The sequence below is a fragment of the Cygnus atratus genome, chromosome 1 (genome assembly GCF_013377495.2).
Source record: "Cygnus atratus isolate AKBS03 ecotype Queensland, Australia chromosome 1, CAtr_DNAZoo_HiC_assembly, whole genome shotgun sequence".
Classification (NCBI taxonomy): Eukaryota; Metazoa; Chordata; class Aves; order Anseriformes; family Anatidae; genus Cygnus; species Cygnus atratus.
The window spans coordinates 58193698-58221271 of record NC_066362.1 but is presented as its reverse complement, the minus strand read 5'-3'; the positions used below and the strand labels follow the sequence as shown (position 1 = coordinate 58221271).

The window sequence follows — 27574 nt, the reverse complement described above, 5'->3', positions numbered from 1 at the left end:
TGATACTTCCTTTGCAAGCATTTGTTTTCTTCAAGTCTTTAGTTGCTAGTTTAGTGGTCTATGAAACTGTCTACATCGGAAAAGGTTTCTCTTTTGTGCTCTGCATGTCATTTGCAGATCATTTCCTGCTCTAAGTTCTTTCAAAAATCTCTATAAATATGAGTTGGAAATTTAAATTCAGTCCTATGAACAGTTTGCTGCACTGTGTAGGAACATAACACAACTACCTTTTTGTTTGTGTTGCAAACTGATACAAGGTGGAAAACGGTCTGAGGAACAGAAATAAACACTTAAAGTTTGCAGGTTGACTTCCAACCCTGTGTGCAAAAGTGGGTTGGAGAGGAGGGGCAAGGGTGAAACAAAGGATAGCAATTCCGTGCCTACATGATCTTCCAGCAGATTATTTTCACTTCTACCTGTTTCTGTTTCACTTTGTGGTTTGCATCCTGTGTCCATTGGAATAATCAAGTGCTCTGACTGAATTCTTTCCTGGGCTTTAATTCACGGGTGGAGCATAATTACACTGCTGCTTTGCTTTTGGTCTTGGGCAGTGGTACAAATCTTGTCTTGCAGCTCTTAAGATTCAGAAAAGGTTTTTAGAAAAGATCTGGTTATTCACAGTCATTTTAAGGCATTATAATAAATCCATTTTTTTTATTTACTCATTTGAATTCTGCTGATAACTACTGCATGTCTTTTACAAGTTCTTCCACTGCCTCTGATAAGTGTTCCATTAAATATGAGCACTTATTAAAGTGTAATTTTTGACACTTATCAATGACTTAAGTACATTTCTGCTGTAACTGCTACTGTATATGGTATTGCAGTGTCACAGTTCTGTAGTGTGGAATAAATAACAGTTTTAAAAGTGATCTCAATTTAAATATTACAACTGGTATAATCAAAACAGATTATTTTCTGCAGAAGTATGTTATTCAAGAACAGTCCAGTCAGGTATTGATGTAATGACAAGTTCTATATATTTCAAATTCAAACTTGGAGGAAAAATTTGCAACTTGTGGAGGACTCTGTTTTGTCTGGTGTTTGAAAGCATTTTCTAGCACTTTTATTTACTGTGTTAATTTAAAGTAATATGGTATGTACTACTCAGAGGGCCATTTGTCTCTTGAAAGAATGGATTATACAAGATTTCGACTCTCTTGGGGTGTGCTTGTACAGATATAATGAACAGACTAATCCTTATCTATTGAGAGTTAAAGCATAAGTGAATATGATGTTCAGATATTTTTGAGAATGGAGAAAGTTACTACTCTGAGGATTGAACCTGTAATATATTTCCCGTAGAAGAACTCAGGCTTTGGAAAGAGAAAATTCTCATACTCTTTTTATTTGAAGCGAAAAACATTTGTTTTTTCGTTCCCCTTTGTTTCCCTCTCCAGAGATATGCAGTCATATTATGTCTTCGTGAGCTCATGGATGACAAAAATGGAATCCATCTTGTCAAAGGAGCAACGCATCGATAAGTTTGCTGAAGATCTGTCTAACCGCTGTAATGTCTTCATTCAGGTGTGCAGTCTTTTAATGTTTTGATACAGAAAACAATACCAAAAAAGATGTTTTGTTGCAAGCTGTTGAACATTAAAACAAAATACTGAAATTCTGTGGTTATCTTTGTGTTAGTTTACAATCTGGGAAATCTTCTAAAACTAAAAATGTCCAGTTGATACTCTTTTGAGTAAATCTGTAAAAGGTGTTTTCCACAAGGCACGTGGGGGAAAACAAATCTGACTAAATATTCAGTGCTTAAAATTTTGAAATTTTCTCTTAGGAAATCTAGAAGGCTTCATTTTCTCTGTAGTAAAGGTGTTATTTTTCCTTTTGAGTTAGTCAGGAGGTATATAAATTGGACTGAAACAGTGTGTAATTTGGCTTTATTTAGCACAATACATATCTCCAGTAAAAGGTTTTGTGTTGTTTCATTGTGCTTTGCCTATTGATGGTACTTTGCAAGAATCTTACTATGTACTGAGGCAGCTGGTTTTCTTTTTGGCCTACTAACAGCATGTAGTCTTGATGTAAGATGTCTTATTTTTTGCTAGTTTTGTTATGCATCTGTCTGCCTGACAGAAGTCTGATATGAATAGGCACGTGATAGAAGCATGATCCTGGATCTTCCATATCTAAAGACACACATGTACTAGGATGTGTCTCTTTTATATTGGAATGATTTGCAATCGACTTGTAAGTTTGCCCCTTAGCAAATTGAGTTTCGTAGACCACTTGCCTTTTCCTAGTCTTTTTTTTTTGTTGTTACAACTTTTCCTTTGAAGTAAGTTGATTATCATTTTTGTCTTCCTGCACATGGTCAACAGTGATTTTTAAGCTTGGCAAACTTTGAAAAAGCTTGTTGTAGGAATGATGTGTTTTTTTATTGTGGGATGGACAGTTCTATTTAGAAAGTGTATAGAACTGTGTAAATACTGCTGGTGTATTTATTCTATGAAAGTTTTAGTTTTTGTGATAGTTAGACCTTTCAGGCAATTAATTAATTCACTGACCTATGTTTAATTTGAATGACTCTAGGAGAGGTTAATGACCAGGTGATTTATTGACTCCTGGGAAGGTTTGTAATGTATACCTGATAAAAAAAAAAAAAAAAAAAGTCTCATTCAAGCCTGGGATCTCAAACCTGTTGCTTAGATGGAGTGATTCTCTCTCTATTAGAGGCAAAAGTTAGTTATCTGGCATGTATGAAGGAAAACAGAGAGGACTTATTTGGTATGTTGTAAAAATATTTGGTTCATTTTCCCCTCTTACTTTATTTTTAGGGTTTTCTTTATGCATACAGTCTTAGCACCATCATTAAAACTACAATGAATCTCTACATGTCAATGCAAAAGCCTATGACCAAAACCTCAGTGAAAGCTCTTTGCAGGCTTGTGGAACTTCTGAAGGTAGGTCACAGAATGAAAACTGTTGATTTCATGTAGGTTGTCACAGAGAACTTCGATCAAATATCACAACTTATTTTAAAAACAGGGAAAAAAAGGGTGGGGTGGGGATGTTTGTGGAAATGGTGGAGTGGAGAACCTGAAAGAGGAAGTGCTTTTGTGTGGCTTCTTGTTCAAGACCGGTTTTGAATAGAGAACAGAAGGTTTGGGAGACAGAACTGATTTATGTAACTTCTAACCAGTTTCCTTAGTTGGTGTATTCTGTTTCTTCTTTTTCTAAAAAGGAAATACACTGTTTTGGGATTCCTTTCTAAAATTATGTTGAACGGAATTGGATTATTTATAATAATAAAAAAGAAAGTGCTAAACAAACCCACAAAACTTCTTCGCCCTCTTGAATGGTTTGATTTTCTCAATTTCTGTGACAGTTAATGGCAACTGACAGTATACTGGAAGTGTAAAGGGTCTTGTATTTGCAATGTGGATGAGTTAGCTGGGATAAATGTAAATTCTGGAGGCAACAGTTCTGGTAACTACATCAACTATTGTGTTTTGGCATTGACTTAAGGCAATAGAACACATGTTTTACCGAAGAAGTATGGTTGTGGCAGATTCTGTGACACACATTGCTCAGCATCTGCAGTACCAGGCTCTTCACTCTATTTCTGTAGCCAAGGTATGTAACTCAAATTCTAATAGTTGTTATTATCTAAGTGTTTTTTATTGAAATCTTAATTTCAAATTAAAGTATTTTTCTTGGTTTGGCAAAACTGATAGGTATCTAAACTTTCCAGTAAGTCATAGGTTTGCCTTAAACTTTACAGCACAGACGATGGCTATCTATTTTTCGATCGAGTAGGGGTCCTCTCTTCCTCTCAGCTGCTGCATCTCTTGTTGCATCCCTGTTTGTGTTCTTTTCCATTTTTATTTCTAGTGATTTTCAGCCTGACCTCTTTTCTGAATCACATTCTAAAAGCAATCTGTTTTAAGTCCAAGCAAGCAGGATGTTATGTATTGAAATCTTTTTGTTCACTTGACAAAATAGCAGTAGTTAATATATGGTGGCTTACAGGGCTCTAATGTGAGCATAAATTCACTATTTCTCTCAGTGAGATGAAACTGCTTATGGTTGTGACATACCATGATAAGTACATATTTTCTTTACAGAAAAATATAATTAGTTTAATACACATTTTGCTTATCAGCTCTTGTATTTCTGAATTTAGGATAAAAGGAAAATGAGTTTTTATTATACCTGTTCTGATGTATTGCTGATTTTGTTCTTTCATTGTCTTCAGTAGCCAAATTACAAAGGAGGTATGCCATTGATATCAGTGCAGTTATAAAACTTTTTTTGTTTTGATTATGTTCATTCAGAGATTACAGTTTAAACAGTAGATTTCTTTAGTTGGGAAACTTGGTTGATATGTTTGAAATTTGGCTATAATCTCCATTTGTCTGGCAGTTCCACATTTTCTGGTGTAAGCCAAAAAATAAAATTTTACTTCAAAAAAGCTGATATGTATCAGGAGTAACATCAACTAAAGAAGTTCAAAACTTCAAAGTTGCTAAGAAAAACTGCATGTCTTCAAAGAAACGGTTCATGTGTACAGATAACTTCATAACCTTTTCAAATTATATATGTAATTGCATTACAAATTATTTTTAAATGCATGGAAATATGCTGATACTTGTGAGTGGATATCAAAGGGAACAGATTTGTGAACAGATCTTGATATTTTGACTACTTTCCTTCTCAGAAAATATGTAACGGGCAAATGCTGGTAAATAGAAGAGATCATAAGTACTCATCTTTTTTTATCTGCTGTACTTAGAAATGTATTTAGCAGATGACAAAGTCGAGTAAAGGTCTAAGGCATATACTTTGCATAGCTTTAGCATTGGGGTAGGAGTTTCACATTGAGCACACTTGCTTAAAGTTGGAATAGTATTTAACTCTCATGAAACTGTGCCTCTTCTGAATAATGCTGCTACTCATGAATAAATCTGAGAGATCAACTTAGCCAGAGGACTTGGCTCCCTGCATTTGTTAACGTGAATTTTTTGGTATGTAGTTTCTCTGATAAACTAGAACTTGTATAAAATCAGAAGTTATCGTTATTACCATGTTTATACATCTTCTGGCTCTTTTCCATAAATTGTATTTTTTTTTTATTTTTACTAACAATAGGAAGCTACTACTTGTAAGTAAATGAATTAAGCCTCAAGTGTATCTTAGAACAAAAATTGGCATGCAGTTTACGCAGTGTTTCTATAGTAATATGACCAGACCCATGTTCATGCTGAACTGCGCATATTCCAAGCTTGTAGATAGATAATACCACTGAATTGACAGAAGAAGTTAATCTGGATTCAGTTAGCTTTGTTCACTAAATCTAATTTGTTTTCAGAAATACTCAATTTATGACAGATCTATAAACTTTGAGAATAACAGGTAAGATGTAACTTTTGGGCTTAGATAACTTTTCTCTGAATTTCTGTGTCTTTCTGTCATCAAGAAAAGAGTCATTTCTGATAAAAAGTACAGTGAGCAGCGCCTGGATGTCCTTTCTGCTTTGGTGTTGGCTGAGAACACCCTCAATGGGCCGAGTACAAAACAGAGGCGACTAATTGTTTCCCTTGCACTGAGTGTGGGAACACAGATGGTAAGTGCCACAATTATTCCAGACCTTCACTTATTTAGAATCATAGAAGCATTTAGGTTGGAAAAGACCTTCAACTGTAGTATCTTATTAAAAAAATACGTATATATAAGGTTGTCATCTTTTTCTTCTAAACAGAAAACTTTTAAAGATGAAGAACTCCTTCCCCTTCAGTTAGTTCTGAAGAAATTAGACTTGATCAGTGAACTTACAGAGCGGTAAGCAGTGGCACGTGATATATATTGGAGACGGTGTAGTGTCATGGGGGGAGCTGGGTCTTCTTTGTGCAAATTGCAAAATCTAGTAGCTGCATGCTGGTTGTGATTTTTATATGTATTGTAGACCAGGAATGAACAAAAAGAATTCCAGAGCTAAACCTGAAGCTTGGTAGTCTTTGGGTAGGAAGTGCAAGTCGAGTTAGGTAATATACTTTGACCACTTTGAAATTCTGTCACTTCCTGAGACATGTAGATGGCTAGGCTTTATGTTAAGCTAAAGTCCTCCTCTTAACCCAAGCTCTGATCAGCTGATCATCAGAGTTGTTCATAAATGTTAGTGTAAGTGCACGTAGGTGTAGAGTCTAGTAGCTTTTGAAACTACTAGGCCTTTGGCCATAAGGCAAACTGAAGCAGTCAGTTCTCAAATATGAATTTGCTATGGCTATTTTTGGCATTTTGTCACTTCCATTATGATTAGTTAGAAGGTTATATCAGCCCTTAGAGGAGATCAGGCTGTTAGTTCATGTGTGGCACCATGTTTTTTTCCACTGTGAGTGTAGTTTTAGGGGGCACTCAAGTAACATAATGTTAGGCATCTGAAAGCCAGGTGAATATCTGTTACGTGCATATTTTATGGAGAACAACAAACATCACCAGTGGATGACTTGTGGGAAAAACTACTGAGATAAGTATTGCACACAAGTTCTGTAAAGAAGAGCCTGTTTCTCCTTTTTTGGCTACAGAAGAAGCTTAGAATATGTGTTTGACTTCTAGGCTATTCATTGCATGCAATAAGAAAATAATTAGTTAGGATTTTGCTGTAGAGTAACAATTTATTTTTATTTTTTTAAAGGCTGACTAAACCTTGTTTCTAAACCAGGGGTGCTTTGTTTCTAAATAGCCTAGTGGAAAACTGAAGTGCTGAATACCTTTATTCAAGAACTTTGCTTTGAAGTACGTTGCATCTGGAACATTAATATAAACATGTAAAACTTAGGCTTGAAGAGCAGTTGTCTTTAAACACACTAAAATATGTATCACTGTGTTAGAACTGGAAGAAGCCATTCGTCTTTGTCTAATTAGTAATCTTGTATTCTAGAGTTCGAGCACAATGTGACTGTTGTTTCTTGTACTGGCATCGAGCAGTCTTTCCAATCTATTTAGATGATGTGTATGAAAATGCAGTTGATTCTGCTAGACTGCATGTAAGTAATAATGTTAATAGTGGGAGGGATTCACAGGAGGAAAGGGAAAAGATTAGTGTGCAAATTTTAGGGGGAAAAATAGAGCCTCAAAAAAATCCCAGATGAGTTACTTCTGATGCAGAAATTTCTTCTCAGTCTGGAGGATATAAAAACAATTTTTGTTCCAAGTCTAAAGAAAGTATTTCTGTTAGACTGCTGTAAAAATCTCTCTTACTGTCTGCCTCCTTGTTCATCTGTTCTTCGTTCATTTTAATTTGAAATTAACACTTTTTGCAAGACTTGAACAGTTTAAGTCTTTGTTCGCAGTTGTGGTTAATTTATTTCTAAAGCATTTAACACCATGTTCAGTGATGCTGTGTGGGACAGTTGCTCTGTAGCTTCTTCCACCCCACATCTCCTGTTCCCTATTTGCAAGGGAACAAATTTGCTGTAGCAGTGAATCATGCTTTATCATACTAATCCTGATAAAATCAATTATCTGATCCAGTATGGTGCACGCCATAGTCAATTACACTATGATTAGAGTACAGATCATTTAAGATGAAATGGCTAGTAATTATGGCCTTCCAGTGAATGGGTCAGTAGCAGCTAAGTACTTCAGATAAGCATGTTAAGGCCAGGAAGCTTTAGTAGTAAATGAAGTCTGATTTTGATGAAAGTGGGAAGACTAGTGGTTTTAATTTGTTTGTTAGCTTTGAACCCAAACTATTTGAGATGTTGGTATGTCTGTCAATCTGTTGGTTAAGCATAAAAGCTTTTTTTTTTTTTTTCCAGTATATGTTCAGTGCACTGAGGGACTGTGTACCTGCTATGATGCATGCAAGGCACTTGGAATCTTATGAGGTGCTTCTGGAATGCTATGATAAAGAAATCATGGAAGTGCTCAATGAGGTAATTTATTTCAAATGGAAAAGAAAGGCAATGCTATGGAGAATGTTTTAGGCCAGTATCTACTGTAGCAGACCTGACATGATGTATAAAAATAGCTTAGCAACCTTGAGGTGGTGTGAAGTATTTCAATAAATAAGAATATTATCACTTACTATCTTGAATATTTAGGATGTTATCCATGGTATCAGTGTTGGCTAGGAACATAGTACGGCATACAGAAGTGCATTTTGTCAAATCAGCTTCTTTTAGTGTATATGCATGGCTTTTAGTAGCAGAGGCTCTGTAAATGTCGATGGCCTCTTTTGTGACTTACTATCTAGAATTATAAGTAATGTTTGGCAGAGAGAAAAATGTGAATTCAGATTTCCCAAGTCTTAGGTTTTAACCTTTGAACAACTCTTTTTGACTAGTTCAAAAACAAATATTACATATTTTGTGGAGAGTTGCTGAACGAGGTCTTATCTAGGTAGATAGCCCTAAATCGTTTTTCTTGAGATGAGAAGAAAGCTTAGAGAACATATTTTCAAATAGATGTTAGTTCTGTTAACAGAGTTCTGTAAGTAGGCACTGAATATGATTTTATTTTTAATCTCTCTGAATAGCATTTGCTGGACAAATTATGTAAAGAGATAGAAAAGGACTTGCGGTTGTCAGTTCATACGCACCTAAAACTGGATGACAGAAATCCCTTCAGAGTTGGTATGAAGGATCTAGCTCACTTCTTCTTTCTCAACCCGATACGTTTTTTCAATCGATTCATCGACATAAAAGGTGAGTTCTTATGCACTTTCTTTATCCATTACTTTCATCTGTCTTATACTTTGGAAAGAAGTAAAATGTTGTAGTAAAGCACACTTCCCTAACTAAACTGGAATGATTATTTTAGTTCATCCTTTTATGTGTTTACAGCTTATGTAACTCACTATTTGGACAAGACCTTCTACAACTTAACAACTGTGGCTTTACATGACTGGGCTACCTATAGTGAGATGAGAAACCTAGCAACTCAGCGCTATGGTTTAAGTATGACTGAAGCACATCTTCCCAGTCAGACTCTGGAACAGGTACAGTATCCACTGGATGAGAATCACTTGTTCCATTATGCTATCGTATTTGCTAGCTATTCAAAGGACTGAGACAATGGAATTAATGTCCCTGAGAACAGAGAAGAGTTTGGGGAAAAAATGGCCTTTAATTTCTGGATGGCTTCTGAAACAGGATCTGTCTTTGGAGATGCTTAACACTGCTGCCAGTTAAGTTCATGTTGGTCTAAAGGTTATCATTTATTTTTAACATCATACTTATTAAAATTAAGTCAGATGTACAGAGTCAGAACACTTTCTTAAAATTCCAATATCAACACTTTGACAAATAATACATCTACAATATGACAATCGTTAAGTGTAGAAAGATCCGTGACTTGTGGGTCTCTTCCCTGTTTTTTTATTGCTTGCTTCTCAACAAGTTCTTGTTAGTGATGATCAAGTGAAACTGTTTCATAAGGTGGCTATCAAGGACTTCAGGAGCTCCCTGCTTAGTTTAATAGTAGCATGACTCAGAGAAACTTTGAACTGAGGTTACATACACAGTAAAGTTACAGTTTCATCAAGTTAATGGTAAAGGCATTCACTGTTTATAGGGTGGATGTAAAATAAATGCAACTCATGTTTCTGAAGACTTTCCTTCCAGACCTTTAGTATCTTGGATGTTTTAGACTGTTAGCTTCATCATTTGGGTTAGCACACTGGTGAAAGCTCTTAGAGATACAGCCTCTTTTTCTAATGTTCATGATGGCTGTTCCTTCCGAAGTTGGAAGACAGCATTGAACTAAGAACTCCAGCTACTTCTTGGTACAAAAGCGCTGTGGATTATAGTTTCTGTTTCTGGGTTTGGCTTTCTAGCACCAATAATGTTTGGCCATTACGTTGCTGTAAAGACTTACATCATTTGACAACATTGGTTTCCTAGCATTCATTCTGGTATAAGCTTCAAAACAAAAATGCACATGCACACACGTGTGCACCCTACCCCCCACAAAGTCCTGGTACAATCTTTGGAAGTAAAGTGTATAGATTAAACAGGATCCTCTCTGTGCACAGTGATACTAAAGGGGCTTGTTCACGGGATTATCAAGCAAAACAAATTTCAAACTGATATTGTAAATAAAAAATTCAGTCTTCTAGACGTGTTGGGCAAAGTGACATCAAAAAGTAGCTAGCTGCTTAAGTCTCGATAGAAATCTGTGTGTCTATAGAAGCCTCAACAGTTGTCGTCTTAAATCTGAGGATGCATCAATTTATCTGTTTTTTAAATTTGGGTTTGTGGAATAGACCTGTGGATTCCTTGCTTTCAAGGGAAGTTGGAAGCAAAAACAGGCAGAAGTGTAAATGTAAAATGTGAGCTGAACTCACGTTTAAAAATTGTGGAGAGAGTCTTCATTTTGAAAAGGGAAAACATTGTTTCCTAAAATGCTTGGAAGTAACAGAAATATTTTCATGTCTTAGTGGTTAGGCATGTCAGTGGTTCCTGAGAATTATTATGATAAAAATTCTCAATATAAAATGTTGTTTCAGGGTCTGGATGTTTTGGAAATCATGAGAAATATTCATGTGTTTGTATCTCGCTACCTTTACAATCTGAATAATCAGGTAAGATATATTCTGTACTTTTTTTATGGATTGGTCCAGTCTGAAGGGAAGTGCAGATTATACATACAAGATAGTAACCCAAGCTGAACAAACGCAGTGACAAACTGTCAAGTAGCTACTGCTGCTCTAGAAGATCTTTGGGGATACTGTAGATATGTCTTGGAAAATGTTCTGTAAGCATATTTTGAGTATTGTGTGCCAGTAGGATCGCTTAAACTCAAAAATTCCAGTGAAGCTAGGAGAAAGCAGCAGAGATGATTGGTTGGTATATAAGGATGTGTTAAATAAATGATTTTTCAGCTTGAAAAAAATGATATTTTTGATTTTTGATATTTTTTATATTTGAAAAAAAGGATGGGTTATTGGAGTTCTGAAACAGTGAATGATATGGAAAATATGTACAAGGAATGACTGTTTGTGGTTTCTCTCAATGCAAGAACGAGGGCCCCTTTTTAAAAGTTATCAGCTTTCTGACAGAAAAGTACTTTGTCTTATATCACATAATTTGATAGTGAAACTCATTGCTGTGATATACAGTAGGGCCAAAAGTACAAACAGTGCTAGAAGAGTTTAGACTTCATTGGAGGATAGCCTCAATAAATATGACAATTCAGGTGAAGCATCTGCCTTGGAGTTGTTGAACCACAACATTCCAGAAACTGATGGAGCATGGTAGATAAAGTTCTTTGTATGCATGCTTTATTTTCTTTTTTACTTTCCCTAATCACCACCTATTAGCTAGTTCTCAGAAACAGAGTGTGGACTACCTAGATTGGTAATTTATCACAGAGTTAATTTTGGGTAAATAACATTTTTTCCTCTCTGCCTATTCCAGATCTTCATTGAAAGAACTAGTAATAACAAACACTTGAACACTATCAATATTCGACACATTGCTAATTCAATTCGAACTCATGGAACAGGAATCATGAACACAACAGTGAGTGCATTTTGCATATTTGTTGGATTATTCTTCTCCTGAATTCCCCTTCTTAATAGCACACAAAAGTGTACTGCTTAAGGGCATGAGTAGTGCTCCAAGCTCCTGCATCTCCCAGTGGCTTATTTGGTTGTGCAGTTCTAGTAATGTGAAAATAATGGTTTTCATGTATTAATAAGACAAATCAGTTCTTGGACAATACAAATCCCTATTGTAAAATCTCTTGGGAGTTATGTCACTTCTGGTTGTTACATTACAAATGTTACATTACATTTTGTTGTTACAACAAAAGTTGATGAAGAGATCTGTAAACACATCTAATGAGATACTGATGTTCTGGTGGGATTGTGACCTTCAATAAACATGAAAATAAACTAATAAACTAACAGAATATTTTGATTCCTAAGTTGCTGCTTATTGATACTTAATAGGCAGATAGTCTTACTGTACTTAAAACAAATCTAGTAGGCATGAAATGTTAATTTCAAGTTGATCTTGTAATCATTAAGCTTAAACATCAGCTTTTGAGTGTTTGAAGTAAAGCTGCAGATCTATGATAATTTGCTAGATATCTATAGTGTAGATGGTCACTTTAACTGGTAGAAAGCATTCACCTCTTTAGGTGTTAAATGAGGGGACTTCCTATAGCTTGCTTACTACAGCGGGAGTTTATCATTGTGGTCTTCAGATTTGGATACAGTGCCAAAGTTCAGTTTAGTTTCTTTTCAGGTTGGTGGTTTCAAATCTTCTGCTCAACTTCTTTCTACCTCTTTGCTGCTTTATTTTTCTCACTCTTCTGGCTCCATTTAAAAAAAAAAAAAAAAAAAAAGGGTGGGGGGAGGACTTGCTGAATATTGAACTCACTCTCAAGTAATTTTAAAAATGGAAATAATAGAATCATAAAATGGTTTGTATTAGAAGATACCATTAAAAATAATCTAGTCCAGTTTGCCCCTGCCATGGATGTGGACATCTTTCACTAGAACAGACTGTTCATAGCCCATCCAACCTGACCTTGAACACTTCCAGAGATGGGGTATCCACAATTTCTCCAGACAACCTGTTCCAGTGTCTCACCAGACTCACTGTTCTGATACCCAGTGTAAATCTACCCTCTTTCAATTTAAAACCACTCTGATCAAAAAAAAAAAAAAAAGTCTTTCTCCATCTTTCTTAAAAGCTCTCTTTATATGTTGAAAGGTCACAATAAGGTCTTTCCAGAGCCTTTTCCTTTCAGGCTGAGGGAGCTGTGCACTTCCTTCTTACACTTCAGTTTGACCTTACTTAGCTATGCTGGTCTCTGGCCTATCTTGCCTGATAGGAATTCCCTGACGGGAATTCCACATGGGAATTGAGAACTCTTGTGCTCTAAGAAAAATGTCTTTAAACATCTGCCAGCTCTATTCTGCTCCTCTATCCCTGAGGGCAGTTTCCCAGTGGATCCCATCCACTAATTCCTTGAACTGAAAGTTTGTATTCCTAAAATTCAGGGTCTTGACTTTACTCTTTGCTTGGCCTGTATCCCTCTGGATCCTAAATTCCACCAGGGCATGATCACTGCAAGCCCAGCCTGCAGCAATTCTTGACCTTTCTAATTAGCTCATTTGTGTTAGTAAGCAGTGGGTCCAGAGATGCTTTTCTTCTGGTTAGGCTATCTTATCAACTGGATTAAGAAACTATCCTGGACATGCTCCAAGTGTCTCAGGGACTGCTTATAGCTTGCTGTGCTGCTTTTCCAGCAGTTGTCAAGATGATTTTAGTCCTCTAAAAGGATCAGAGCCTGCAAATGTGGTGCTTCCTGTAGTCGAAGAAAGAAAGCTTTATCAACATCGTCCCAGTGACTGGGTGACCTGTAGTGAACACCACCCGTGAGGTTTCCTTTGGCTTGGCCTCTAATTTTCACCTACAAGTTCTTTACCTGTTCATCACTGTTTCTCAGACAGCTCTCTGCAATCTTTTTTTTTTTTTGTTCGTTTGATTTTTGTTACATAGAAGACGATCCCTCTGCCTCTCCTTCCTTGCCTGTCCCTTCTGAACAGTTTATAGCCGTGGATTGCAGCGCTTCAATTGTCTGATTTGTCCCACCAAGTTTCAGTGATAACAATTAGATCATAGCTTTTTAACTGCTCTGACTTCCAACTCCCCTCATTTGTTACCCACGCTGTGTGCATTGATATAGATGCACTTCAGTCAGGCTGTTTACCATATTGCCTTTTTAGAGGAACGAGCCTGAATTACTCTGAGACATTTCACGGGTGTTTCCCTGTTTGTTCCTAGTACATCAGCAGCCCCTGGATCTTCTCTGTTACTCAAAACTCCATCTCCTCCTCTTCCTCAGCTCACTTTAAAGCTCTCTCAGAAGTTGGGCCAGCTTGTTGGCAAGAAAACTCTTCTTGCTCCTCATGGACAGGTGAATCCCATCAGCTCTCAACAGACATGGTTTCTCAAAGGTAGATCCATGATCACTGAAGCCAAATCCTTGAGCATGGCACCAGCTACACAAGTGATGGGGAGAATAAGGTTTTCATGCTTCCTTTTACTATGAGAAATAACTTTCCTTGCACTATTCTTCTGAGAATGATTTTGTTAGTGGAATAGTTAATCACGGGGGTTCTGGTTACTCAGAAAGTTGTCTCATTATTTGCTTTATTTCCAAGTGATGTGGATTTTGCTGCTTTATTCACGTCTGGTCATCATTAAAGCTTTTTATGCAAACAGGAGAAGTAAAGGAGATACGTAGGGTGGAAGTGTACTTCTGTCTTATAAGAGAGTATTTTAGAAAATTTTGAGAAAGTGAAAAGGTATGTTGGGACATTATGCAGATTCCATTACTTGAAGAATGAGGAAGTTGAGCATGTCTGATGCCCTTTTCAACTCAAAATACTTGTATTGTTTCAAAAGGACAGTTACAGGATATTCCAGACGCAAAATAATGGCTGTGTGGGGCAGGTCATCGAATTGAAATAGCTAGTCTGTTCCTTGATCCCTCTGGCCTTCCTGGAAGACAGTAGGTCTTCCTGGAGAAGGTTTTTTCTTTATTCTTTAAAGCAGTGAAATAGATAAGTTGAGAATAACAAAACGAAGTAAACTGAGAAATAGATTCCTTTTTTCAAAGTTACATTATTATAAATACAAGTTGTATTGGAAGCTACAGAACAGGGGTCACTAGAGGTGTATGTTACTCTGCCAACTTTCTTGATTTTACTTTTTTTTTTCTAGGTCAACTTCACTTACCAGTTTTTGAGGAAAAAATTTTATATTTTTAGCCAGTTCATGTATGATGAACATATCAAATCCAGACTTATCAAGGACATCAGATTCTTCAGGGAAGTCAAGGATCAAAATGATCACAAGGTATAGTAATTTTTGAAGGATTGAGAGTAACCTGTCTGAAAGAAGCACTTCTTTCACATGACTAAAGGCGGACTGAGCTCTGCATAACACGTCACAACTTTTCTATTATTTAAACATATAATTCCAGGCAAACTGAAAGCTTTTGTCCTAGCACAGTAGAATGCTTTGAATTTCCGTACTCAGGATGGCTTGGCTTCGTTCTGTTTCCTCCGTGAATATTTTCTTTGACGTTATGGAGTTGGTTAAAATTATTCTGTCAGTGACCTGAAAACAATAGTTTGCTGCATTTGTGATCCATTAGAGGCTCTAAACTTCAGGTTCAAATCATGCTTAACAGTTGCTGTCAGTTTTGAATAATAAGATTTTACAGATAGAATCCAAAATGATATGGACATATGACATTTATTCAAGTCAGTCAGGTTTTGAGGACTAGGGTCTGATTTCCTATGCTGGAAAGCTGGTTTCTCAAAAATGTAACATGCAATGTATTTCAGTAAAATATGCTATCAGCTTCTTTGCATGTCAAGTGTTTTTTTTTCTTGTAGGAATACTTTCTTGTTCACTGTAACATTTCTATTTCATTTTTCAGTTTGCAGAAGTGACTTGTCAAATGATTTATACAAACTAATAGAAACAGGCAGGTGTATAATTTTAAAAAAAATACTGAAGCTGTCACTGAGGTAGGGATACACTGCAAGTAGAATAGTATTGACATGATGAAAAAATAGACTTTTTAAGGTTAGGCAGGTTTTTTTGTTTTTTTTTTTGTTTTTTTTTTTTTACAAATTACTGTATTTTTTTGTAGTATCCATTTGAAAGAGCAGATAAATTCAACAGAGGCATCAGAAAACTTGGAATAACCCCAGATGGCCAGAGCTACCTTGACCAGTTCAGACAACTCATAAGTCAAATCGGTATGAAATGCTATCTAAGACAATCTTACAAACGTTAGTAAATGGAAGAAGTCTTCATAGTCTTGTAACTGAACTCTTAGCACAGGCTAAACCTAGTCAGATGGAAAGTGCTTCACTTATACCCCAGGGAAAATAAATACTCTTATCTAATGGCACAGGACTGGGCCTTGCATGTCAAAATCTAAAATGTATCTACAGCTTGCATAGAACCCAGTTTCCTTTTAGGTTCTCCTTTTCCTTATGGAAGTGACTTTTATCCAGATTGCGTATATTTCCCAGTAAAATACTCTTCACATTTTTCAGGAAAAGGCTGTATATTTAGCTGAAATAACTTTGAGTAATGCATGAAATTATGATGGTATTTTTAGCCATTGATACTGTAGATGTGTAGGACTGATCTGAACTTAATGGAATTCAATGTGCCTGGAGGAAAGATTTTGTGCTATTTGGCCCTTAGGCTATCATGCAAGTGAGCTCAGTGTTGCTAGATGATGATCTTGTGTTTTACTCATCTAGACAGACTTTTTACATCAGTTTTCAATGTAATGTCTTTTATATATATTTTTTTTTTTAACTCTGCAAAGAAACTGCTTTAAAAGCTGAAATACCATACGGAAACTTTAATTCCTGTTTCAGAACTTGCAGGAATGCTGAAGTGTGTGCATATGTGTGTGTATATATATTTAAATAGTTATAAATTCCTTCTGTTTTTTCCCTTGTTTTTAAAGGCAATGCTATGGGTTATGTCCGAATGATAAGATCTGGTGGACTTCACTGCTGTAGTAGTGCAATTAGGTACTTCCACAAATACTTGATTTTTCTGTTTTCTCTTGTTCATTCCTTTGTTCCCTATTTGTGGTGATATTCCCTTGAAAAGGTGCTCACCCACCTGCCATAAATAATATATAATTTGATTAAATATTTAAGAAGTCCATTTTTATTCCTTCATTGAAGTAGAATTATCAAAAATATTGCGTGGATTCAGATCTGCTCAATGGTTGCCTTAAAACACCAAAAATCAAACAAATTATAGGCAAATACACTGCAAAAGAATTAATGGAGTGTGTATGTAAGTCATTAGTTCATAATTAAGTAATTCCTAATGTTAATCACTTCAAGAAGGTGCATTAAAAGAAAAATAGGACTAATCTTGAAGAGCTTAAAATTGAAATTAACACTTCCTTGATAAGATCGTCTATCTGTATGTAAAGAAGTATATGTTTATACAAGGTCATTAAGATCTAGTGACTCTTATGTACCAACATAGTTGGTTTTCTTGCAAATGTTAATAAATTTATAGTTATCAAGGGCAAGTGCTAGAGAAAGGAGATGGTAGCCTGGTAAAAGAAGTATAAATAATTTTGTGTGTATTTAGAAGTGGATTTAACAGGACTCAGATGAGAATAGAATTGCAGATAAGATATAACTTCAAACAAGTAGTTTGAGCCCAGAAGACTATATTAAATATACTATAAACTATGTTAGATACTTCACTGAATATAACCAGGTGAAGATAATCCTAACAAACAGTAAGTTTTCAGGTTTGTTCCTGATCTGGAAGACATAGTTAATTTTGAAGAGCTGGTGAAAGAAGAAGGACTCTCAGAAGAAACGCAGAAAGCAGCAAGGTACCCTAATATCCTGCTTTGAGGTCTGGGGCAGGGTTGGGATGAGAGAGTTGTAATTCTAAAGCTGTAAATGCAACTGTTGGTTGCTTGTGTGTGTGCATGTGTTAAGTTAAAGTAATTTTATGCAAAAATGTGTTAAAAGCATAGAAAATATAAGCAGTTTTAAAAATGAATATAAAGTATCATTTTTACTAAGAAACTTGTTACTGAATCTGGTTTCTTGATAATGTATTTGTGATTTAAAGGCTAACAAGTGTTTCTCACCACCTGTCTGACATCTTTTTTTAATATTCAGGGCCTCAGAGGAAAAAAAAGTATTCTATAGAACACTTTTGAGAAAATTAAATCAAACTATATTATTCAAGGTGGCTGCAGAGGCAGGGTGTCATCTTGGACTCTCTGGTCAGAATATTGGGTTGTAGGTGTAGCCAAAGGGTGAAGGGAGCATTTTTACTTGGAGAGATGAGTAAGTAAAGAAACTTCTAGCAGAAAACAGGTAACACATTGCTTATCCTTTGCAGGCAGTTGGACTCTGTCCTTAGTGACCTCACGCGTAACTTTGCAGAAGGAACGGAATACTTTAAAATGCTTGTGGATGTGTTTGCTCCTGAATTCCGCAGCCCAAAGAATATGCATTTGCGGAACTTCTATATAATTGTTCCCCCACTGGTTAGTATATTTATTGTTTGTACCAGTACTTTAAAAAAAAATAAAATCCAAAGTTTCTGTTTCAATATTTTGTTTATGGCTATTGATTAACATGTTATGCTTTCTTCCTTAATTATGAGTAGACCTGTGTTGAGAACTGTTTTGCTGGTAGTTGTCCAAAGCCTTGTTTTTCTTTTCAGTTCCATCTGAAGGCCTAAATGGTCTAAACAGATTAATTGCATGGTAGGTATAACATCCCATTTGGTGTGGTCTAACCCTGGCAGACAGCTCAGCACCACACAGCTGCTCCTTCACTCCCCCCACAGTGGGACTGGGGAGAGAATTGCAAAGGTAAAATTGCGAGAACACTTGGGTAGAGCATAAGACAGTTCAGTAGGTAGATCAAAAGCTGTGCACACAAGCAAAACCAAACAAGGAATCTGTTTGCTACTTTCCATCAGCAGGCAGGTGTTTCCTTCCAGGAAAGCAGGGCTCATCACGTGTGACAGTTTCTTGGGAAGGCAGACGCCATCACTCCAGATGTGTCCCTCTCCTCCTCCTTTCCCCTCAGCTTCAGTTGCTGAGCATGATGCCATGTGTTATGGAACATAACATTCCGTGTATTTGGGCATTTGGGGTCAGCTGTTTTGGCTCTGGCCCTTCCCCGCTTCTCGTGCACCCTCAGCCTCCTCGTTGGCAGGGCAGCATCAGAAGCTGAAAAGTCCTTGACTCTGTGCAGGCACTGCTCTGCAACAGTGAAAACAGTGGTGTGTTAGCAACATTATTTCCATCCTAAATTGAAACCACCACCCTATACCAGCTACTATGAATAAAATTAACTGTCCAAGCCAAAACCAGAACACCATTTTAGAAGCTAATTTTGGAATGTCAGATAAATATATGCCACGAATTTAATAAAACTGAGAAGATGAGTATGTCATGGTGATAGAAGTGAAAGACAGTAAAGGGCTAAGGCAAACACTTTGCACTTTTTGATTACAATTTGTGGAATTTTTTCTGATTAACACAGTTTCAAGAAAATGCCATCATTTGATGAAAATAAAATGCATTTCAGTGTAGTTAAATTGAAAATGTTTCATAGTTTTTTGAGAAGTTGTTAATGTACTCAGATATACGTCTTAGAGTAGCTACTGCATACAGACAAATACCCATTACTTAGTGTTAGTACCTGGATCTGTTGTTCAATATTGTTGTAAGTGTAAGGCTGACTAAATCTTTTTATGAATTTCTAAGTAAAGTGAAATAATGCACTGTAGCTTTAAGACAGTGGTATTTTTAAGCTTTCCAGGAACCCTGGTTATTCTAATTATCCTTTATTTACGTACATGTTTACCTTTAATCAGCAACAGTCTGCTAAGTGATAGTCTCACAAGAACAGCAGATGTACCTTATGTTTTTACTTATGCAAATGTTTTCCAAAATGTAACTTTCTTCCTCAAAATTCTAGAAAAAGGACAAGCTTTTCAAAAAAAATGCCTCATGATGGGAGACACAGTTAGCATAGATAGTGGCAAGGAATTATATCTAACAGCATGTGAATATCTTGTGGGGTTTTTTTTTTATGTCTGCTGATGACTCCAAGACAATTTTTTCACTCTTTCAGACCCTCAATTTTGTAGAGCATTCAATCAGTTGTAAGGAGAAGTTGAATAAGAAGAACAAAAGCGGAGCAGCTTTCACTGATGATGGCTTTGCCATGGGTAAGTTTCAGCTTGCTGACAAACATTTAGGTAAGCCAACATAATGGATATTTGCAAGAAACGTTTGTCTTTTGTGTGTGTGTTCCCATAATATAAATTTGGATTGTCTTGGCTCCAGCACAGTGGACTTGGGGTCTATTTTGTTCAGAATCTCTTAAGCATGGAATAATTGGTTATGACAGCAGCCAGTTTTGTCGTATGTCAGTACTCCCTGGTTTCTTTCAAAGCCTGCAGGTCTCAGCAGATGAGAATTCATGCAAGTCTTTGGATAAGTTGTGAGGCTTTTAAAAATCGAAGCTTGTTCTTTATTACAATTCTTTTTTGTGTTAGATTTAAATGTAAGTTAATTGCAATTTAAATTCTAATTGCATGGAAATTATTAGTTTAAACTGATCCATTAATAACATTCACAAAATGTTTTATAAATTGCATGTTGACTTGGCACATGGTTTGTTAATTACTATAGGTGTGGCTTACATTCTGAAGCTTTTGGATCAGTACCAGGAGTTTGATTCCCTGCACTGGTTCCAGTCTGTTAGAGAGAAGTATGTGAAGGAAATAAGAGCAGTAGCTAAGCAACAGAATGTGCAGTCCATTAATCAAGATGAAAAACTGCTACAAACTATGAACCTTACTCACAAGCGACTGGAAGTTTGCTTACAGGTATAGCATGGGTCTAGTTCTGTTATGTGTTGAGTTCAGCACAGTTCAGGGAGCTGGTTTCTGAGGGAGATTATCAAGAACAAACAACATAAAGCATTGTCTAGAGCAACAATGCTAAACAAACAAACAAAAAAAACAAAACAAAAAATAAAAACAGACTTGAGGTGTACTATCTGAAGGGATGTCATAAGCATTTGTGATATTTGTGTGAGTCAGGAATCTGAGTTGTTTGATTGGAAGTCTTTGTCTACCAGACAAAAATTGAATGCAACTGAAACCTAAATGTTTAAACAGGAGCTAATAACTTTTTTGTAAAATCTTAGTTATAAGAAATTTAACATAACACTGTGAACCCTCAGAGTTGCTTGGGTGTTAATTCGCTGAATTACTGAGTTTGACAGCATACCAGCTGTCAAACAGGAGAAAGATACACTTAAATTTTCAAGTGTAGTAGTTCAGGTTCTATCAGATATAAAAGCCTTTCTCTCTCATTTTGCTTTTCATTTGAAGGGGTTATGGGACAAATCTGCAGATGTTTGTTTATAAATAGTCGGTGATTACATTCTGTAAAAGCACAGCTGTTGCTAGAATAGAGAAAGCCCTGCATGACTGACACAAGCATGTATATCACTGAACCTTGTTCAGAAACTGATCTGCCTCGCAGTCATCTAAATTATTGGGTTGCATAGTTTTCCATGTGCAAGTTGTTTCAAATTCTCACTGTGGCTACAAACTTCACATCCAGCCCCAGTGGATTAGTCACAGGTTTATTGCATCGATGCTGCTTTGCTTAAATTACTCTTTAGAGATTCTGGCTGACTTACGCTTTTTGTAAAATGCGTGTGGAAAGGGTATGAATGGAGGAAGATTTTCTACAGCACATAAGTGATGTATATACTGAAGTCTAGTTGCCTTTGATGCTTCTGAAGAATATTAATCTGTCTACAAAGTCTTTCTTGTGATACACTGACACTTCTCTTCTGTATCTTTTTACTTAGGAATTTGAACTCCTTTATTTTTCATTAAGTAGTGCAAGAATTTTTTTCAGAGCAGATAAAACTGCAGCAGAAGAAAACCAGGAAAAGAAAGAAAAAGAAGGTGAGTGAATACTATGTGTAGAACACTTAGGTTCCCAAGAGTGTCTTAGTAGGGAAAATGCTCTTTTCCTTTTTTCCATAGTTGCTTTCTTGCTATTGGGTTGAATCGGTATTACTGAGAAAATTTATGAGGTTCAGGATGATTAAGTAGTCAAGAACAGGAGTCCTTCTTTGGAAAAGTTAAATTTCAAGCTGGACTTCTGGAAACAAACAAGCAAAACCAGGGACAGGGAGAATGCATACTTGCAGTAATATTAAACTCAGTAACTTTAGCATCATATTTACCCTCTCCATTACTAATGTTGTTAACAGTTTTTTTTGTACAACCTTTGATGCGAAATTGGTGTTTTTCAACTGCTGTTTAGTAGCTGCTTTTCAACTCACATAGGCAGATAATGCAGATATACGTGACTTTCACATGTGTAATATTTATGATATGTTTTGGTCTACCATTGAATTACATTCAAAGGGCAAGATCTCCACTTGTGATATATACTCTCTTGACTTAGGTAACATGGAAATTTTGCATTTTACATTCATGCTTATATAGTCTCCCTCAAGAATTATGGGAAATTCTCTTGGGTTTGGAAAAATTCTTAAAGAAATGAGAAAGCTCCCAAGGATTATGATGTAGATGTTCTGTTACAAGTTGCTTAGAAACTTGGTTCTCTCATGGCTGAATGTAGCAGTGTTTAAACAATGGAAAACAATTTACCAGTTCTGTTTAGTTCTGACAAAGATGGAAACGATCTGTGAGGTTACTGTCACTGAGACAAAGATCACTTTTCTTCTGTACTAGGAAAACATTTCATAAAGAAAAATCTTTTAGTATGAATTTATATTTGATGTTCAGTGGTGTTTCTCAAATGAATGTGCTACTCAAAAGCCAACTATGAGCATTGTGGTGAGTAGGACTAGATATACAATCCTTGCTTCTTTAGGAGAGCGTTCTGTAGGACAACAGTTACTTATATTTCAGGTAAAATATTCACTGTCATGGTACATGTTCAGTTCTCTGAAAAACGTGTTTTGTGGTGAGGGAAGCTGGAAAGGCATACCAGCCTGAAAGATTTGGACATGGTTGTATCATTGCCTTCTACCACAATATTTAGACTTGGACTCTGCAAAATGTCTGAGTATGTGTATGTAATCTTTACACAAGTAATCCTACTGATGAGAAAAAACCTTACAACCCAAATACAAATTTCTTCATAGGGCCAGGATCCTTTGTACCACAAGGTCAGTTAGCATACGTGACCATGGTATAGTGTTTCAAATGTTTTATGAGAGCAACATGATATATATGCTAAGACTGTTTTTACTGCCTTGAGTAAAATGTTAAACATAATCCATGTCTCCAATTTTTATTTTTATAGAAGAATCTGTTAAAGCAAGCAACGGAGATCTTTCCAACTCTACGCCTGCAGATCCTGTTGTGAAATGATATGGCTGGTATGGGTGATAATTACTTACTCAAATAATTCATTTTCTTGTCAAAATTAGTAACGCTCTGTAGGGGTAAAAACTCTGCATTCAACTTACTTGGTCTGTAAAACCCAATAGAAAATGTGTAATAGTATACTAGCATCCAATGACGCTAGGTCTGTTTTTGTTCAGTTTTCCTTTAGAAACTCATATTTTTCAGGAGTTACTTATCTACAGCACTTTCTCTAGATTGAAAATAACTACATAAAATATAGCTTGGAGGTAGTTATTTTGAATTACAGATGTATATACTGAAGAAAACTTTACTAATCTTTAGATGCTTTCTTGCATCTCTAACATACTGTTAAAAAAAGAAAAAAGACTCATAGGCCATTGATCTAAGACTTGAACTTGTACATCTATCTGTTCAACAAGAAATAGAAAACTGAAGAAAAATATGGTGCAATATCCGTTGTCCAGATGTGGGTATGCAGTCCTGTTGTATTTGCTTAATGCAGTCACAAATTACACTGTGGGTATAACGGTGTACCTTGTGAATGTATGTTAAAACTGTTGCACAATGTGGAAGTCCTTATTAATGTTTTATTCCACAAAACCTTATTTTTAGTATGGGATTTGCACTCTGGGAGCTTAAGATCCTGCCAAGCATTTACTTTCCCTGAATCTTCTCCCCCCCCGCCCTCAATATCAGAGAAAGGGGAAACCAGAAAAGTGAAGATAACAAACTACTTTTCATTTCACACTGAAGGTCTGATTTGCATCCACAGAAGTAAGGAAATCAAGAGCCAAGACAGAACCACAATCAGCTCTTCCTTTTATGACCAGACACTGTGTGATGAGTGTCTGTACCTATTAAGTGATCTTATACTTCGTGAATATGTTGTGCCTAACTGCAAGTTTCAGCCTCAAATCTGTGTTTCTTAGCTTTTGTAGGTCTGTTGTATTGTCTGTGTTGTTAATACAGTCTTACATGCCTGGTTATTAACAATAATTGCACTGCAGGCTTCAGAAGCTGCTGAACACTGTGAGAACTCTGTATAAATTTTAACATCTGTTAATGCCTGCAAGTAGAGGTTTCTAGGTTGTACAAGAGTTAACTCAGATACCTGACTTAAGTAAATAGCTAGACTTAGCTTAAAAGTAAACACCGGTTCCATTAAAAGATACTCCTGTGTTTTAATCTCCCAGAACATAAGACTTTTAGGTTTTACTAGCTAGAAGAAACTACTCTAGTCAGCCTGAGAAATTACCTTTTGGTTTTTGGCATTCTTAACTGTATTTTAAGACTGTACTTGAAAGCTTCTTTCATCTCTTCTGATTCCATCCCTTCTCCCCCGTCAAAAAAGTAATGCTTTAATGTAAATGGTTCAAATTGCTCCCCCCACCCTCGTGTCAGTAGCTAAGACAATTCCTGGCAGACTTTTTGATCCATTCTTTCCTGCGAGTCAGTTCAGCATTTGGAAAACTAGGACAAATTTTTTGTTGCAACTGGAGAGAGACCAGACTGATGAAAGTCCTTTCGTTGGCTCTGAAAACATGACCCAGAAGCTTTGTGGACTGTTGAAATCGGCTGGGCTCATTAAAGGGTTTGTTTGTTTGTTTGACTGCAGAGACTGCCCTAAAAAATGCTGCATTACTTGATTTATTTTTGATAGTTTTTGTCATAATTTATGTACGCTTTTTTTCTGACCAAATTGTGCCCGCACTCAACGCACTCAGTAGTGTTGCTGAGAACAGCAGCAGCAGTCTGGCTGTTCCTAATAATTTCCATACTGTTGCAATTGCAATGTACCTACTTCCAGACTCCTATCTCATCTGAAGGCATGGAAGTTCCTGACTTGGAGTGGTCAAGCACTATCTTGATTCTGCAACAACAGCAGACTCACACATAGTGTTTGTTTTCCCCCCAGGATGGACTTGCTAGGTAGATACATACAGTCAAGGCATTACCTGTGCTCTAATGAAGTCTGCATTTCTATTTTTCCTTCTCCCACGTTTTTTGGAAAGACCATCTCAGCTAGGTGATACTCCAGTTATTAATGTGCGTATGATGGTGAACAAATTCATGTGGTTCTGGTAATGGAAATTCTACAGAAAAGACATGAGCTTATTTTTATAGAGTCCTGTTTGAGGTTGGGACCTGAATGTATACTATATGTGGCAAAAATATACACATACAAACAAATATGTACAGTGATAATAGAGCTATTCTTGCTAATACAGGACTGTAGTTTATTATATTTACACTTTTTGTCATGTAGCAGCACATAGATAACGAAAGCTTTCGTCATCTGAAATACAAAGTGGGTCCTGGTTTTGGATGGCACTCCTCTGTCCCAATTACCTAGAAGGGGTGCAGAATTCTTGTTGTGGTGCTACTCTTTTCATTGCTTTTGCCCTCCTGTGCTGATTTTAGGAACAAAAGGGGCTCCAACAGGTTGGCTGGAGATGATGATGGCTCTAAAAATAATACAAAATCCTCCAAACTAAACTGAACTTGTTGCTCACCCAAAATTCCCAGAGGTGAAAAAGGAAGTGAGGGTGATGAGTTTACTGCAGGGACATAAAATGGATCTCTAGTTTTCTTTCTCCTTCAAGTCAGGGGCAGAACAGGCTGAAGGCCAGTCTACCTCCCTGAGAAGGCAGCTGCCACCGCTGCCCTCCTGCGCTTTGTCTTGTGACGAGGCTGTTGTAGGTGGAGGTGGTGGCAGCAGCTCCTCCAGAGGTCTTGAAACCTGCTTCTGATGTGGTGCTGTGTCCTTTTATGCCAGAAGCCACAGGGCTGCCTTGCCTTTCCTCCTGGTGCTATCAGGTAGGGGAAGCAGAGCGCAGCTGATGCCCTCATTGCCTTCCAGCCCCCAGGTCAAAAGGCATTTGTCACTGACCAGTGGTGCTGACTGATGGCCCCAGCAGCACCCAAGTGGTCTGGGCTTCCCTGCGAAGCAAAGTGCTGGTGTGTGTTCAGCTTTGCTTGAAGGGTAGGTTCCAGAGGTTCTAATTAGAAGCAAATTTGAGTTTTCACCTGATGTCCATCAACAACAGCTGTCTTCAGCTTCTCAGGTACAAAGGACCAAATGTAACAGTTTCCTAACTCATTGTACAAAAGGGTATTTTGTTACCTCAGTCTGGTTTGTGAGTAGAGTACCTTATGTACATAAAACTGTTAATAAATGTAATTTTCAGAACCTTATTCTCAGTGTCTTCAGTAACAGCACTTCAGGAGGTTTTAATTTTTTTAATATGACAGCTTCAACTTTTATTTAAGAAGTGTTTGTGTCAGTTACTAACAGTTGTCTTCCATGGTTCTTACAAACATTCAGCAACCAACTAAACGAATTTATTCCATGTCAAACACTTGCAAACTGTAATCTTTCAGATGCTGTAGCACATACTGTTTACAGAAAACCTAGTTTCCTATTAAGTGCTTGAAAAGAGTTAAATTCAGTTGAAGAACATCAGCTATTTGTTCCAGTTACCTTATCTTGATTAATATAAACAATGCCACATATGGATGCCCTCCTGCCTCTCCCCCCAGTACTCCGATTTATTTTTGTTTGTTCTTGCAAAATGCAACTTCATGGAGGGGGGAAAAAATCTAAACTTACTAGCCAAGATACACAGCATTTAATTTCAGGAATGTACTGTGAAACTAGTCAATGTACTAGAGACTGATAATCTAGCACTTTATTGCTCAGCTTCTTAAAATTGAAGATTGCTGGTAGATTCTCCGCTGTTGTACATCACCACAATGTTAAAAATACAAAGAACTCTATAAAAGTACTTATTTGTCTTACAAGTTGTCTCTGGCAACTTAAGAAACCTAAACGTAGAAAAACTGCACACAGCTAACATGCCCCACTTGTTGACTACTTCTGATGTTTGCATGTCAGTGGTATTTAGAATAATAAATCGAGGAGGTACATTATGTCCATTATTTAAATTTAATTACAGAATGTGAGTGCGGTCCCCATAAAGGTAAGAATAGGCACTTAAATTTGTTTTGTAAGCTTATTCCAGACGCAATATAAAAATAGATTATATTAATAGGAAAAATTTAGTGTTTAACAAATTGTTTTGTAAATAGACTAGCACAAAAGATAAATCTTGTTACACTTAAACTAGACTAAAAATAACTTCATCTGAAAATAAAGTAAATAGTGCATTTTTAACCTTCATTCAGATGCACATAATCATGCAAACTATAAAAACTGACTATGGTAGGAAGTTTGAGGCCTGATGTTTTTTTAAAGGAGCTGACAACTTACAATTTGTACTAATTTCAGCAGAAATGAAGGCTTCTCACTGTTAATCTGCAGAAGTAACATTAACCCTTTGTGGCTGACAGTTTTGCTGTCTGAACTGCCAGCAGCAAAGGGCTAATGCTGAAACATCTCCTAGGATTGTCAGCTTCCCTGACCCCCCTCTACACTACACATTCACAAATGCAAAAATTCCCAAAGGCCAAGGTTCTGCTTTTGTTTCACTGTAAAGCCAGAGGAGACTCCACTGCAAAGACACCACGTTCTCTCTAGCAGGATGACGGAAGCTGGCCTTGAGTGTGCACAGATGATTTAAAAACTGAGCTTCTTGCGAAGACTCCCTGCTTTTCCTGCTCCCAGATAGGAG

At 36.6% G+C, this 27574-nt stretch overlaps 1 protein-coding gene across 5 annotated transcripts in view; it reads left to right on the top strand.

Moving 5' to 3' along the window:
* Positions 1–26136, top strand: part of WASHC4 (WASH complex subunit 4) — a 43014-nt gene extending 16878 nt beyond the window's left edge. For 2 of the 5 annotated variants that reach the window (XM_050708259.1, XM_050708262.1), the window contains 20 exons: positions 1401–1527; positions 2790–2915; positions 3481–3588; positions 5432–5578; positions 5714–5793; positions 6893–6998; positions 7773–7889; positions 8492–8660; positions 8799–8953; positions 10463–10537; positions 11373–11477; positions 14697–14831; positions 15637–15745; positions 16474–16540; positions 17287–17373; positions 17895–18042; positions 19646–19742; positions 20209–20405; positions 21404–21503; positions 22879–23395. In XM_050708259.1, coding sequence (XP_050564216.1) covers positions 1401–1527; positions 2790–2915; positions 3481–3588; positions 5432–5578; positions 5714–5793; positions 6893–6998; positions 7773–7889; positions 8492–8660; positions 8799–8953; positions 10463–10537; positions 11373–11477; positions 14697–14831; positions 15637–15745; positions 16474–16540; positions 17287–17373; positions 17895–18042; positions 19646–19742; positions 20209–20405; positions 21404–21503; positions 22879–22946 — 2323 coding nt within the window. In that variant the 3' untranslated portion in view covers positions 22947–23395. Of the gene's footprint in view, positions 1–1400; positions 1528–2789; positions 2916–3480; positions 3589–5431; positions 5579–5713; positions 5794–6892; positions 6999–7772; positions 7890–8491; positions 8661–8798; positions 8954–10462; positions 10538–11372; positions 11478–14696; positions 14832–15636; positions 15746–16473; positions 16541–17286; positions 17374–17894; positions 18043–19645; positions 19743–20208; positions 20406–21403; positions 21504–22878; positions 23396–23555 lie in introns of those variants that run through there. The other 3 variants (XM_035563447.2, XM_035563437.2, XM_050708261.1) reach the window with 3 other exon arrangements.
* Positions 26137–27574: the final 1438 nt, after the last annotated feature.